At 43.7% G+C, this 16,527-nt stretch overlaps 1 protein-coding gene across 6 annotated transcripts in view; it reads left to right on the plus strand.

The window, feature by feature from the left end:
- The window catches only part of MAP4K3 (mitogen-activated protein kinase kinase kinase kinase 3), a 391,382-nt gene that overhangs the window by 204,748 nt on the left and 170,107 nt on the right, over positions 1-16,527 (plus strand). For all 6 annotated transcript variants that reach the window (XM_068232153.1, XM_068232154.1, XM_068232156.1 and 3 more), the window contains 2 exons: positions 7,650-7,697; positions 11,148-11,190. In XM_068232153.1, coding sequence (XP_068088254.1) covers positions 7,650-7,697; positions 11,148-11,190 — 91 coding nt within the window. The remainder of the gene's footprint in view (positions 1-7,649; positions 7,698-11,147; positions 11,191-16,527) is intronic.

Below are 16,527 nucleotides of genomic sequence, written 5' to 3' on the forward strand. Positions count from 1 at the left end.
ATGATACAGCATACAGAATACAAAATACAGAATTGGTAATGACAGTGATAAAAGTAACATGATGAATAAAATGTATAATGATTTCCAAGACACAAAAGGGGGAGAGAGCCCTGCCCTTGCAAACTTACAATCTAAAGGGAATGGGGGGACCCGGACACATCCATAGAAACACATACAAAACTGACAAGACAGGGCCGGATCCAAAATGTACTGATTTATGTGTGAACACACCCATAGAAACACATACAAAACTGATGTTCAACTGGACTGGACTGGATACCTTTTTATTTGTGAACCAAGCCTAATGCTGGGCATACGCGGGTCGATACTTTATCAGTGTTATCAGTCGAGCCGCTGATGGCTCGATTGATCATTTCCGACAGGTCCGATTGCTGCCGATTCCGCGCTCGATACCAGTGGACAGGACAAAAGGAAAAACGAAGCGCTGATAAGGAAGTGCCCGCGGGGACGAGCGGGAATTGATCCGGGCGGCCACGGGGACGAGCGGGGAAGCGCCGGCATCGAGCCACTGGCTCGATTCCGGGGCATAATCTACCCGTGTATTCCCAGCATTAGTGCTTTTTAAATAAAAGAGATCCTCAAGAATCATTCATGAAAAGATAAATTAGTCCAAAACCTGTTAGGTTTCCCCGAAGAGAGGATCAGTTCATCTCGGCGCGCTGCTCTGAGAGCCGAGCGCCGAAGCTGGGCGCCGTCATAGCAGCAATGCTATGATGCGCGCCTCGCATAGCAGTAATCTGTCGGCTGCCAGAACCTGATAGTATTTAACGCCGCCTGTGAATTTAGCTGCAGCAGGTAGAGCCGAACTGAGCGGCGCCGAAATAATATGTACTCCCGAAGAGCCCTGCCCAAAGCAAAGCCATGCATAGTTTCTGTAGATACTACACACATTTTTAAAGCTGGTATACACAGACATTTGAGTCTAGTCCAATGACAGTTTAACATTACTGTGATTGTTGTATGTCAGTTAGTATGTTTGGGCTACAGTACAGGACCTTAGTTGCCAGGTAGAGTTCAGATTGACCTTATGTCGACCCCAGTTCCCAATGTAGTAGTATAGCTAGAAAATGAATGTAAATGGGAAGTGAACTGAATTCAAAGGCAGGGCTGTGGAGTCGGTACAAAAATCATCCGACTCCAACTCCGACTCCTTAGTTTTTAAACCTCCAACTCCGACTCCAGGTACCCAAAATTCCTCCGCCGACTCCTTAGTCTAATTCTTTCCAGGGTTCTGGATTTGGTACAAAAATCATCCGACTCTGACTCCTCAGTTTATGAAACCACCAACTCCGACTTCAGGTACCCACAATTGCTCTGACTCCTCGACTCCAACTCCACAGCCCTGTTAAGGTCTGTTAAGACAAACTGGTAAAATGTTTTTTGTAACCTCAGAAAGTCATCATTTTAAATCTCAAAAGTTTATTGAAGCACTGTTATAGGAGTTATAGTAATAGAAGATGGGAGGTGCAGTTACAGTTAAATTCTGTATATGCAGCTGCATCCTGCTGTGCACTCCCTTGTCACATTGTGCACTCGGACCACCATTATCACTCTGACCGGTCAGCATTCTGGAAGCTGAAACGTTACAGCCACACCCAGTCCTTCACAGCAGCCTATTATTAAGACTAAAAACCGCCCATCAAGCTTGTTAAACTTGCCATTGTGCAAGAAACAAACACTCTCCAAGGATGTTTGCATGCTGTTAGGCTCCCTGCACACTGCATGCGATTCCGATTCCGATTTTTAATTGGTTTTTGCATCCAATTCCGATTCCGATTTTTTATCGTAGCTGCATGCTGCGTTTTTTGATCCGTTTTTCTGTTGATTGCATTCAGGAAAAATCGGAATTGAAAATCGGAAACGGAATCGTAAAACGGATTTGCAGTGTGCAGGGAGGCTTACTGTGATTCTTGTGGTAAAAATATCATCTTTTTATCTGTGCAGAGGAACCCAAGCATGTATTGCTGAAATCTGATTACATCTGTGTAAATCACCAGTGTAGCCCTGTTCAATAAATGGTGTTTAATGCATATTGTAACTTAGAAATGTCCAGTTTTTACTGCCAGCTTCTGATTTTTCAGGTCGAATATGTTCAAGTTTAGTTTTGATGTATGCGGAGAAGGATTGAGGTGAAATGGGGAACGCGTGCAAGATAGCAGTTTACACTGCTCCTACTTGTTACTTGGCTGTCCAGAAAGGAGGTGGCAAAATATCCCCAAGAGTGATAGTGAATGCAACAAATTTCTGCTGAGAGGGAAATAGAAAACTGAACCCAAGCTTGTGTACAGTATAGCTGGAAAATGAATTGAATGTTAACTGGAAGTGAACTGAATTCAAAGGTTCAGTCCAGTCCTGTCCTGTCAGTTTTGCATCAGATTTCTATCAGTTTTACCTGACTGGACCGGAAATGTACTCCTTTTATGTGTGAACACGGCCATAGAAACACATACAAAACTGACAGGACAGGACTGGACCAGAATTGTACACTTTTATGTGTGAATACACCCATAGAAACAAATACAAAACTGGCAGGACAGGACTGGGCACCTTTTTATTTTTGAACCAAGCCTTAAGGCCCTTTTCTACTAGCAAGTGCAATTGCAAGCGCAAATCACATGCGATTGCGCAAACTGTTTTTTTTCCACAATAGGCATCTAGCTCACAGCCGTTGGGAACTTATCGCGATTGTGACGGCCGGTGATCGCAATTCAGCAAAAAACGAAATGCGAATGAAGCATGGTAGTGAAAATGAGCACCACGATTTATATGTTATCGCAGTGCTCAAGTGATCAGTAAAACGGCTGCCATCTGCTTTTTGAATCAGATCGCAGCCAGCGGAAAAGGGCCCTTAGTGCTTTTTAAAGAAAAGACATCCTCGAGAATCATCCAAAACCTGTTACTGCCACAAACCAGTCCATAGTGCAAAGCCCAATTGTCCCTCCTCCCTATAGCAGACATCAGTGGGCGTTGTTCCATAGATACAGAAGGAATTGTGCCCACTGATGCCTGATAGGTTACTGCTGCTCAGCAGAGCAGTGATTGGCCTCAATGACGGAGACTAGGCCTGCTGGGGAGACCATCAGCTCTAGTCTCTCTGAAGGATTCTCCTCTGCCCCACCGGTCCCCTTGGTGGCTTGGTCCCGGGACTGAAAACCTGTCGCCTCAGCTCACATTGGCATCGGGTCATAGTGGGACAGACGGCCCACCAGGCAACTGAACGGGAAGGTTGATTGCTGGCAGGTGAGAGGGAGGGATGTGGGGACAACGCATCGGGCAGCAACATTCTTGTGGGGTGATACCTGGGCAGTCCCGGGGCTCAACACCCGCCGCATCAGCTCGGATTAGTTGCAGCTGCAGGGCATAGTGGGACGGCTGGGCCAACTTGCAAGCATGATTGAATGGGGAAGGCTGTGGCCATGATCCAGGCCTAAGGGAATCCCGAAGAGGCATACCGCCTTTCTCTTCTGCAGGGGGAGAAGCACTCTATGTGTGGGAGCAGCTGTGTGCTGCCCCTCACTGGCACCCAGATAGACCTTATCACTACTAGGAGGACACAGGAGCACAGAGGTGGAATCAGGGGAACAGAAGGTCACGGGGGGAGGGGGGGACGACAGAGGAGGTCACAAGATGGGCAAAGGAGGACAGAAGAGAATACAAGAGGGGCAAGTGAGGAGACATGGGGACAGAGGAGGTCATAAGGGGGACAAAGGAGGACTCGTGAGGGACAGCAGGACATAAAGGAGACAGAGGAGGACACAAGGGGGGCAAAGGAGGACACAAGAGAAGCAGAGAAGGTCACAAAAGGGGAAAAGGATGATACAAGGGGACACAAAAGGTACAAGGGGGACACATGTATAACGAAGGCACAAGGGGGACAAAAGAGGTACAAAATGCAATTTTATTAGTTATGTTAGTTTCAGTACATTTCTTCTTTAACGCCAGACATCGTCATGGATGTTTCAGAGCCAGGAAGTCTCTACAGTGGGGTCACCAGCAATAAAAACTGTTGTTTGTCATGCTGTTACATCGCGTACATTACATATTTTGTACTTGAGTCAGGACTTGTCCACACGGGTGGCTCAGATGCATTAAGCTTTGTGTATGTAGCATTGCAGTTTTCTAAATGCAGTATAGTCTGTTTTGCTGCAGTAAGTGCAGATAAGCTTTCATTCGCTAGTAGTGAGCTTTGTACCAGACACTGCAAAGTCAGTACTTGAGCTGTATTCTGTTAGCCTTAGCTATCCTAAACTATGTACAGAGATGTGTAGGCCTGTGAACTTTTCTCCTCTGTGTCATTCTCTTCCCAGTCCAGACTTGCAGAATATACTGTCTGGTCTGTTGCCTACATGTAATTGTCTTCTCTGAAAAGTGGAGTGTTGTTTTCTCTGAGGTAGTAGAACAGCCAGACACTGAGTGCTAACTAAGCATGTTTCCTTCTGATTCTAACATGTACCTCTGGTATGCACCTCATGACATAATCAATATGTCTCAGTGGATTCCTCGACGCTCCTATGTTAATTAGATTCTTCCACCCATGTGTGTTGTGAAGCAAGGCTGTAATTGTATCTTTGTTCATCCTCATTCCTGAGCTTTAATGAAAGGAAGGCATGTTGTGTCATTGCTCCTGAAAAGCCTTGCACGCCCAGTTGCTTGTGGTATGTCAGCAATGTGTAAAGATATTTGCTCAGTCGGACAATACCCCCAATCATTTCAGTTTGTTATGGTGTCTGCAACTTCCAGCAAGCAAGTCCACAAAATACTGTGCCTGGGTTTTCTTTACTGCAGTCCAGTCTAAGCTTAACACTGTACTGTACATGAAGCTATAAGGAAAATCTCACCATTACCAAATCACATTATATTTATAAAAACTCTAGTTCAGCCTCTGATTTTGTAATTTAAATGATATTGAATGTACACTAATTAGCAACATGCAACTTTTTTTGCATTTCACACTTGGACTTTTCACAATAAATATGTTTGAAATACCTGGTAGCTGGCTCCTGTAGTTCCATAATACCGCAGTTCACCTAACCCCACCTCCAACCTAGCACAGCTAAAATAAATAACATCTTTGTGGCCAGCACTGCAGCCATAGTTCCTTCCTGCTCAATGTGTAGTAAAACATATAGTACTTTTTACGCTCTATGCAATGTGTTTATAAAAAGCCATGGGTACCTCTCCTCACTGTACGCAGCCTGCAAGAGCAGAACATTTATCACTTCTCTTTTATTTAACCATATTATAAAGACACACCAAGCAGGAACAGGGAGGTCGGACTCTGCTCAACTGTTGTGCTGCAGGCCTGACCACAAAGCGTTACACTCTCAGAAGTGGTAAGAGATGGATGTGGGCAGTTTATCTGTGTACACAGCGGCAGATTAGCTGCTGTCCCCTTCCTTCTTCCTTTCAATGAGAAAATATGGAAAGTCAACCCTGCCATAAGCATCCTTGAATTTGGTGCCAAAGATATTTTCTTTTGGTCGGTACGCTGACCTGTGCTATTCCTTAGAACTTTTTTTATCCGATAAGGCCCGTTTGTTAGATGTTGAAATAAGAGCAAAAGTTCTCACTGCATCTTTTGGTAATCTTGGCATGTTAACCACACCTACCCAAATACCCATTTAGATGAATAATGATTAAAATACTGTATATATATATATATATATTTTTTTTAAATCTTTTTTTAATTGCCCCCATGCCCTTCCTCCAAACCTGCCTGCACTATGTGTGGCAAATCCTTATTAATAAACACCTGATTGCCATATGTCAGTTCCCTGGTGCTCCTCCTCCATCTAGAGGCAAGGTGGGGCAGCAGAGCTTCGAAATATTGGAACTGTCACTCAGTCTCATATTCTACACAGCTCTATACAAAGAGGGAATGGAGTGCGTAATTATACTCCATGGTATATGCAAAGAGAAGCCTGTCAGTTTATTTTGTAGTAGTGTAGTAAATGCAAGGGTCAACATGGAGGTGTTTGTGAAGTCTAACCTTTCCTTGTCCATGGCTGGTAACTAAGGGGTCTCTTATCACTCTGTGAGTGGCGAGGTAGCCTGCTGAAGGGCGGTACTGGAGATAGCTGGCATACAGGAATACACAGGCACACTGCATCAGTAAATTATATTCTCTCAGCTCAGGTAAAGCACTTTTATTAATAATAATTTATTTATTTTTAGAGCGGCAACATCTTCCAAAGCGATGTACACAGTACAAAACAAATAGTAGTCAGCATAGATACATGCAAAGTTCGAAACTCTGAGCAATCAGGATACCTAGCAAAACAAGTAAAAATGCATACATATTTTATGTTGTGGTTTGAGACACCACCAATACTGGTACAGTATATGTTTATATGAATAATGTACAGCAGAACAAACACCAGGAGGATGTTCTGCTTTTGGGAGCTTACAATCTAGAAGGTAGTGAGGTGGATACACTAGGGGAGGAGACAGAGGGGTTAGCAGATGATGCAGTGAGCCTACAATTCTATCTATAGCAAATTATAAGGTTGTCTGAAAATGTCTGTTTTAAGAGTACATTTGAAGGCTTCCAGGCTTGGAGCATTACGTCAGGCTGTGGGAAAGAATTCCAAAGGACAGATGATGCTAATGAGAAGTCCTACATAAGGGAGTGACCAAGCTAGAGAACTGGAGGGTCTTAAGAAATTGTCCACTGAGGGATGTTCTAGTTTTAGCCAGGGATCCCATTTTTTTTTTTATTCAAATCTATTAAGGATACTACTCAATTTCTCCTTAACCATGAAGGAGTTTATTCGCAATTTGACTTCCCCAAAATTGACCACAGGCTTTTTCCAACTGCTTGCAATAGTCATAGTTGCCGCAGAGAAGAACATGGAAGCTACTTTATTTTGTGGTGCCGTTAGAGACACGAGGTAATGCATGCCCAGGGTCTTTGGTAATTATTTTATGAAAAAGGGAGTACAGTAGTTTGTAGACTTGGCTCCAAAATCTGATAAGACGAGGGCAAGTCCACCAGATATGCATCAAATCACCTGTCATCCTGCAACCTCTAAAGCAGAAAGGATTAGCTGTAGGGAAAACCTTAGCAATTCTGGCCGGGACTAAGTACCAGCAGGTCATGATTTTGTATGCTGCTACTATTGTGTGCAGGTTGCAAGAGCAGCCCCAGACCCTGCCCCAGATATTGATCCAGTCCTCTCTATCCCTGGATCTGGATAGGTCATATTCCCATCTGACTTGTGTACCGCTATGTATGATAGAGTAAAGAGTTTAAGCTAGATCCTTTGGGTAATTGGCAGCCAATGGAGGAATTGACAGAGAGGGGAAGCATTAGTGGAGCAGAAGGAAAAGTGGATGAGATGAGCAACACAGTGCAGTCATTTACTCCGCAGCATTTGGGTGTAGAAAATCTTCTTGTAATGTACAATATGTACATTTCCCTTCCATTCACTCTGCAGCTGATGCCCTCAATTCGTTGTTCAATAGTGCCCTGTTAGCCTGGCAGGCTTCAATTTTGTAGAGCGCTGGCTAGCTGGGTGGACATGGCACTGTGTACACTTATCCAAAATCTGTATGTACAGAGCCTATGTTTTTCTTTGTTAAATCCCTCATATCCACATTTATTTTCTAACATTTTTGTCTTCTTGTAGGGCTTATATTATCTACACAATAAAGGAAAAATGCACAGGGACATAAAGGTAAGAAACATTTAATATGTGTAAGCTTTCTTCATATAACCATTAAATATGTATTTATTACCAGTTCTCTACTTTCTATATCACTGCTGAGTGTAACATGATTTCCGAGTTTATTTGTACTTGCACTTATTAAATTATAGTTTGCATTTCAAGCTGACATAAATGAATGTATGGATACAGCTCATGAAGTTAAATATTATTTAATAGGGGCTGTCCTGTGGTTTTCTAATTTTTAACCTATTAAAGGGAATGTCCAAGCAAAATAAAAAAATGTGTTTCACTTACCTGGGGCTTCTGCCAGCCCCATGCAGCCATCCTGTGCCCTCGTAGTCACTCACTGCTGCTCCAGTCCCCCGCTGGCAGCTTTCTGACCTCGGAGGTCGGCGGGACGCATTGCGTACATTTTTACGCATTCCCGCTAATGCAGGAACATTAACACATACATTTTTACGCATTACTGGTTTAATGCGTAAAAATTTACGCATTAAACCAGTAATGCGTAAAAATGTATGTGTTAATGTTCCTGCACTAGCGGGAATGCGTAAAAATGTACGCAATGCGTCCTGCCGACCTCCGAGGTCAGAAAGCTGCCAGCGGGGGACTGGAGCAGCATTGAGTGACTACGAGGGCACAGGATGGCTGCATGGGGCTGGCAGAAGCCCCAGGTAAGTGAAACACATTTTTTTATTTTGCTTGAACCTTCCCTTTAAGTGTAGAAGATAACAAAAAAGTAAGAATATAAGGAAAAATACACCTAAATGGGTGTTTCATTTTTATACTTTTGAGCTAAATGTGCCCATTTGACTGTCATGTTTCCTACTTGAAACATCATTCTCTATCTTTGGACAGTATCCCAGCAGCATCTAAGTCCCAGACCTTTCATAGTGTCCCAGGAACCCCTAACTCAAAGACGTCTAATAGTTTCCCAGGAGCCCCTAACTCCCAGACACCTCATCGTGTCCCAGGAACCCCTAACTACCAGATCTCTTATAGAGTCACAGGAACCCCTAACTCCTGGATTTCTCATAGAGTCCCATGAGCCCCTAACTCCCAGACTCCTCATAGTGTCCCAGGAGCCCCTAACTCCCAGACCTCTCATAGTGTGCCAGCAACCCCTAACTCCCAGACCTCTCATAGTGTGCCAGCAACCCCTAACTCCCAGATCTCTCATACTGTCTCAGGAGCCCCTAACTCTCAATCCTCTCAGTGTTCCAGAAGCCCACAACTCCCAGACTCCTCATAGTGTCCCAGGAGCCCCTAACTCTCAGATCTCTCATACTGTCTCAGGAGCCCCTAACTCTCAAACCTCTCAGTGTCCCAGGAACCCCTAACTACCAGATCTCTCATACTGTATCAGGAGCCCCTAACTCTCAGACCTCTCAGGAGCCCCTAACTACAAGAACTCTCATAGTGTCCCAAGAGCCCCTAACTACCAGAACTCTCATACTGTCTCAGGAGCCCCTAACTCTCAGACCTATGTATGTCCCAGGAGCCCCTAACTCTCAGACCTCTCAGTGTCCCAGGAGCTCCTAACTACCAGACCTCTCATAGTGTCCCAGGAACCCCTAACTACCAGATCTCTCATACTGTCTCAGGAGCCCCTAACTCTTAGACCTCTCAGTGTCACAGGAGCCCCTAAATCCCAGACCTCTCATAGAGTCCCAGGAGCCCATAACTACCAGACCATACATAGTGTGCCAGGATCCCCTAACTCCTTGACATCTCATAGTGTGCCAGGAGCCCGTAGTACCCAGATCTCTCTTAGTGTCCCAGGAGTCCATAACTACCAGACCTCTCATAGTGTCTGCTTAGGTGGTAGCTCTTCCCCTTACTGTGTATCAGGCCTTGCTATGTGTTAGTGATAGTCTCAATAACAGTTGTGAATATAATTCTGCCCTCTTAAAACAAAGTATGTGCGATATTTCATCTTTATGTGGGCAAGTGTGGTTTCCTACTATGTATTACTCCTGAATATGCCCTATAAAAATATCTATTTATGCTGCTGATAACCAGGAACGCATTCAGAACGACTGGTGTATAGTGAGCCTATAGCTTCCCTAAAAATGGGGATAAAAGTCACTGCGTCTTATATTCCAAATACAGCGAGTCCCTGACTTGCGATTGCTTGCTGACCGCCAACCCGCTCCAATGTCGTGGACTCCCTGTACTGTGTCCTCCTTTGTCCCCATGTCCTCTTCCGATCCGTGCAGTGTAATTAGCTGCAGGAGCAGCGGGCGCGACTCTCACCTGATCCGAGGACGCCCGCGCCGAGACAAATTAGGAAACGGACAAAAAGGGTCATGGAGGAGGACACAAGGGGGACAATAGAGGATACAGAAGGACACAAACAGGCATGGAGGAGGATACAAAGGGGATAGAGGAGGACACAGGGGGACACATGAGAGGTACCAGGGGGACAATAATTAGGGGAGAACGTCTAAAAGATGCTCCTGGACCATGGACACACCAGGTTTAGTATATTTGTTTCCCCCTGGCTCTTGTCCTCTAAACCTGAGTGTATCTTATGGTCCAGAGCATCTTATAATCTGAAAAATATGGTATTTGTTTTCCTTGATGCTGATGGACACGAGAATCTTATATTGTAAGCTGCAATTGCACTAAGTACCACTTTTGTTTAGTGATGGCAATGAACGGCAAGGCTGCTAGATCACAGGTCTATATGAAAACTTGAATTTCCAAAATTATCTGCAGTATTTATTCAACATTTCACTGCAGTAGGAAACCTTTCTGATTCATTCAGCTTGTCTTAGGCAAGAAAGATGTCCAATGGCATTGTCAGCTGCTCTGCTGTGTATTTCAGGCTTGCTGAACCAATTGGCATAAATATTACAAGGCCTGAATTAATGACTATAGATAAACCCGGCAGTTTCCATTAATATGCTCCTTGCAGCAGCATGTTTCTTTACAGAGCACTTGTTGTGCTGTGGCTAGTGTTGTGCCTATTTTTTTTCCTTAAATCCCATTTTCATGTGACAGGTCTTTAATCTCTGCCATAAGTCCCAATCATTTCTGCAATTTCACAATATAGTGTAAATGTGGTGTTTCCGGGCAGAGTTTAATTACTTTATATACACGTAGAGCGGAGCTGACAGTCACTGTGACATTTTCATACACAGAGATGTCTGCAGCGCGCTTTTACTTGTACAGGGGACGGTGGCGGAGCACTGAAGCAGAAGGAATGAGGAGGAAGGATATTGGGTTTTGGATTGTGATGAGAAGTGAAAGAATAAGGGCAAGAAGCTTGTAGAGCCATTGCATGAAGCTATATGATTAATAGGTGCGAGCAGATATGTTGTAATGTCAGTGTAATCAAGCTAATCGTTTCCTCTGTTAGTTGGGTCTCCGCTGCTATGAGCAAGATGATTGTCTCTGGTTTTTTGTCTGAACCGATTTTTCATCCATCATGGTTTTTTTTTGTTTTCGTTTCAGGGAGCAAATATTCTTCTTACCGATAATGGTCATGTAAAGTTAGGTAAGTAATAACAAGCGCTGCTGCTTGGAATCAATAACACTGTGCTTATTCAAACAGAACTCAAGGCCTACAGCTACAAGGCTGGAATAGATGTACAGCACTGTATGGGAACTATTATATCTGCTAAAAGACGTATGAGGCTGGGAGCACACTGGTCTGTGCGGAATACCAAGGGTTTTCTGCTTTGTACGTTTCTGCGCTTTGCCTTTTTCCGCTCACATTTTTTCATGCAGTTCTCGTGCGTTTCCGTTTTGCGCCTTTAGTAATCAATCATATTTAATGAGTGAACAAAATCTTTTTTTCCCTTTTTTTAAAAAATAAAAATGCATCAAACACGTTTTTGATTTCCTACAGGATAGCATTGCATGCGATTTGAATACAGTGTGTGAGAAGATGGAAATTGCTGAGCGATTTTAAAAAGCACATAAAATTGCATTGGAAAACTCATCCCATAGACTTACATTATGTGTGTTTTTGCAAAGTGTGTTCCCTGCCTAAGAAGCCCTGTCACACCAGAGAGGGTTTTGCTGATCGTTTTCGTTTAAAAAAAACAAACAAAAAAACTCTTTCATTGACTTATTATCATTATTTATTATTTCGTATTTATATAGCACCAACATCTTTTGCAGTACTTTACAAAGTATATATAAGCTTGTCACTAACTGTCCCTCAGAGGAGCTCACAATCTAATCCCTACCATAGTCATATGTCTATGTATGTAATGTGTGTATTGTAGTCTAGGGCCAATTTTGGGGGAAGCCAATTAACTTATCTGTATGTTTTTGGGATGTGGGAGTAAACCGGAGTGCCCAGAGGAAACCCACACAGACACAGCGAGAACATACAAACTCCTTGCAGATGTTGACCTGGCTGGGAATCGAACCGGGGACCCAGCACTGTAAGACAAGAGCGCTAACCACTACGCCACCGTGCTGCCCACACTTGCATTTCAATCATGGCAAAATTGCTGCAAACGTGATTTTTTTAAAAAAAAAATGCAATCACAGCGATTTTACCACAGTTTTACTGCAAGTCAATAGAAGTATTTTCTTTTTAATAAACAAGAAACGACCCGCAAAATGCTCTTTGATGTGACAGGGCCCTTACTCTGTTTTAGGCCATCTTGCTCACATGCCTCTCTTTCACTGGCCAGCTAGCCAGGTTAGAAGTGTCATTCACCTACTCACTGGACAGTGAATCACTAATGCTTTAATGCTTCACAAATACTAAGCAGTCTTTCCTGTACACACAATTGAGGAGTGAATAATGATATCGAAAGAATGTAATATATTAGCACACTTTATGTGAAGGCCAGAGAATTATCTTAGTGTACCAGAGCTCATATAAATAAAAAGATTTATACATACCTGGGGCTTCCTCCAGCCCCATACGCTCCGGTCGCTCCCACGCCGCCGTCCTCAGTCTTCCTGCAGCTCCGGAACCGGGTCCTCGCACTGCTGTCAGTCGGAGCCAGTCTGAAGTAAGAGAAGTGCGTCCTCTACGCATCTCTCCAGCATCTGCTCGAGAGATACACAAAGAGCGCACTTCTCCTGCGTAGACTGGAGCCGAAGTGCGGGGACCCGGCACTGGCGCTGCAGAAGACTGAGAACGGCGGCGTGGGAGTTCTTCTTGCGGCGCTTCTGTGCCCCCTAAAGGAGTCATTTAGCATTGGCTAAAGGTGATGCCACTGAAAGTCCTTGTGAACTGCGCCTAAATGGGTATTTTTTGCACTTATATTTCCTTTATGTGTTTGTTCATCCTGAGATGATGTTCATTAACTGTAGAGTAGAATGGGCATTGGCTTTTAGTACACTACATTAGTTACAGTAAAGAGAACCAACTTTTTTTTAAACAGGTTGCCATGGAAGAAGGTTGATTCAGCGCTGGCAGGTCATCTCAGCTAACCTGTGTTCTCTAATATAAATGCTTTTCACAATGCATAGACAGGGCTTTTTATAGACTGTTGATAGAATGACGTGTGCGCTGAATAAAAAGTACATTGAACAAATTGTTATGATTGTTATGCTTTATAGCAGAACTGTCCAGCACAGATGTTTGACGGATGCTGGTACAGAGAAGACATTTGCTCTGTGCCTCGTCCTGAGTTGCTCCAGCAGATTACACCCATCTTGCTCCAGAAACATGAAGTGGGGAGTATAGCTTATCTGCCAGTTACCGTGGCTGCTCTGGGTTCTGGGGATGTGAGAGACTGAAAACAGCCATACGCAGTCGAATTCAAACAAAGTTCAATGGGGCAAGCTTTTCCACCATAGTTCTACCAAAGGAATGATAATAATGAGCACTTCTGACCAGAGATTATTATCAAACTAGATGGAGAATCGTTTTGTGATGAGTCTGATTGCCCCTTGTTTCTTTAACTCATACATGGTAGTTGGGACAACATACTCAGTACCTTCTTGCAGTGGTGTAAATACAATTCATGGGGCCCACCAGCACATTTTTGATGGGGCCCCCCATTGTTAATACCCCTTTCCTTGCCTCCCCTTGGTGACCTTCACAACCTGGGGGCACATCTTGCAAGGGTCATTAACAAGTGTGGCCATCAGGGCTATGGAGTCGGAGTCCTGGTGGCCATCATGATCGTCACATCTATTACAATCTTAGCCACAAAAACACCTGATCTGAAGTATAGAGACCCCTGTATCAGAGGAAGGGAAGGTCAGTAGTGGGGGCCCCGTAAAGCTCTGGGGTCCTCTGCAATTGCAGGGGCTGCTCCCCTCTAGTTACGCCCTTGCTTACTTGGTATGTTAGTACAACCTGCATCAGTTAAGGCATAGTGCAGAGAGTTGGGTCCTGATGGGTTCAGTGATATTAGGAGGTGTGTCTGCCTTTTGTATTCAAGGAGATATGTGCCACATATGGTACTCCTTAGCTGGGACCAGTGTCAGATATGTCAAGGGAAGGCTGGAGAGAGCTGAGAGGAAGGAAGGAGCAATGTGAGTGTTTGACGTGTTTCTAGTAATAGGCACTACCTGAAGTCCTCTCTATGTGCCATCCTGACAACTTGTGGCATAACTGTTAGTGACACCCAGCTTATTCGCAGTCTGAAGCAAAAGCCATTCTTGCAAATTAAAGCCACTACTGATGACTTATTTGATTGACAACTTGTGCCTTTAATTTTCTAGCACAGATTCCGATTCCCGATTCAGTGGAGGGCTTGCATATTAGGAGAAGATTCTGCTCACATCTAACACTTAAAACAAAACTCCACTTTTAAAAATTGATGCAGACGTATATTGGTGCTTGCTAACACTTTTATTGTTGAAAGTTATTTAAAAAGCATTTTTTCACTTGCAGCAAACTATGATATTCTAAAAATGGCAGAAGATAAAATTACATTTCTTTGCACAACTGATATCTGTATTCTCTCATTCTGGGGTGCAGACTGCCTGTAAACCTCCCATCTTGCTGCAGGAGTGATTATCTTCACAGGGGTTTGTTAATTATTTTCCACACCTGGACTAAACCACTGTCTGGCAGCAAGCATGGCTTCTGCTAGGAACCCCTGTGAAATAACTATGTTTTACATTCACCTATTTCGCATAAGAAAGAGTAATCATTAATCCCTATAATCTATACACCTGAACTGAAGGATTTGTTGTTCAATACCAGTTGGCTAGCAGTCCTGCTCATCTTTCTGGCCAGTAGTGTGTTGATTACCCACCTAAAACAAGCATGCAGCTAAGCTAGTCAGACTTGAGTCAGAGACATCTGCTCTGCATTTTGGGAGGGAAGGAGGCAGCCCGAAAGTATAAAACACTTTAAAACTAAAAAGTAAGAGGTATTTGCCTTAGGAAGACACATGGTTTAGGGTAAAAAAAGAGGTAGTTTGAGAGACGCTCCAAGCCCTGTGGTACTTGCACTAAGACACTACTTACTGACCAGAAGAAGCAGGTTGTCTCCCATGAAAGGTGTTTTTGTTGTCTACCTTAAACTGTGTGTCATCCTGAGGCAGGGGCCTGGCAATAGCCATAGCAGCTGCTATGGGGCCCTGGAGCAGAGGGGGCCCATTTGGTACTTAATGTATTCAGTATTAACTGTTATGTGTCTCCACCCTCTGAGTTTGTCTTAGTTCCCATTGACTATATGCAATGTAGAGAATGTAAATTGCCCAATTAACTCATATCCATGGGGTAGGGGCAGGTTGCATTGCTTAAGAGTGCCTACATCTGAGGGCCCTATGAAAGTTTTGCTATGGGGCCCCATGATCTCTAGCTATGCCACTGTCCTGAGGTAAGTTGTTCTTACCTTTTAAACCGTTTTTAAAGGAATACTATCGATACCCAAGTGTTCTAAAATGACAATGTACAAATAATGTCTAAGTAGCTGTGTAAACATTTTCCTACTTTTCATGTTAAATATCAGAGGCAAAAACTGTAATTTATTGAGGGTAGGATTTAGCTATATTGGGACAAATCAATTGCAGAAGGGGTGTCTGCTTCAATGCACAGCCAGAGTTGCATATCAGACTACAGAAAGCAAATATCAAAGATATTAAACTCTGAAAGCAAAAACAGTATGAAAAAGCTGTGACAATTAGTTACATTTCCTTTGCTCTCTTCAGACACTTCAGTCAGAAACACAGGCCACAGGAGCTGCAGCTGTTCTCTCTGTCACACACAGAGTTACACATAGGGTAACTGATCAAGTGTGAGGGGAATTTCTCCTCTCCTCATGGCTCAGTCAGCGGTCAGTTCAGTAAACTTTGAATGTATTTTGATAACAGTAAACAAAGAAGTTGCTACTAAAATGTATACACCAGTACTTAGCAGCACTTCCCAAACAATTCCTGTGTCAATTGAAAAAAATATGTGAATCGATAGTATTCCTTAAGTGTACCTGAGACAGAGAGAGGGAAAATGTATACATACATAGGGTTTCCTCCAGCCCCCTCTAGACTCCTGGATCTTCTGGAATCAGCCCCCAAAAGTCCTCCGGCCGGGACCAGTCGGCGCAGGCGCAGTTCGGCCGTGCAGGCTCCCCATACGCTTCTGTGGTGCAAAACGCTCCTGGCCACGGGAAGGAGTGATAAGCCTGGAGGGGCTGAAGGAAGCCCAAGGTATGTATAATTTTTCTTTCCCTCGCCGTCTCAGGTTCTCTTTAAAAGAATACTATCGATACCCAAGTGTTCTAAAATGACAGTGTGCAAATAATGTCTAAGTAGCTGTGTAAACATTTTCCTACTTTTCATGTTAAATATCAGAGGCAAAAGCTGTAATTTATTGAGGGTAGGATTTAGCTATATTGGGACAAATCAATTGCAGAAGGGGTGTCTGCTTCAATGCACAGCCAGAGTTGCATATCAGACTACAGAAA

The sequence above is a fragment of the Hyperolius riggenbachi genome, chromosome 4 (genome assembly GCF_040937935.1).
Source record: "Hyperolius riggenbachi isolate aHypRig1 chromosome 4, aHypRig1.pri, whole genome shotgun sequence".
Lineage (NCBI taxonomy): Eukaryota > Metazoa > Chordata > Amphibia > Anura > Hyperoliidae > Hyperolius > Hyperolius riggenbachi.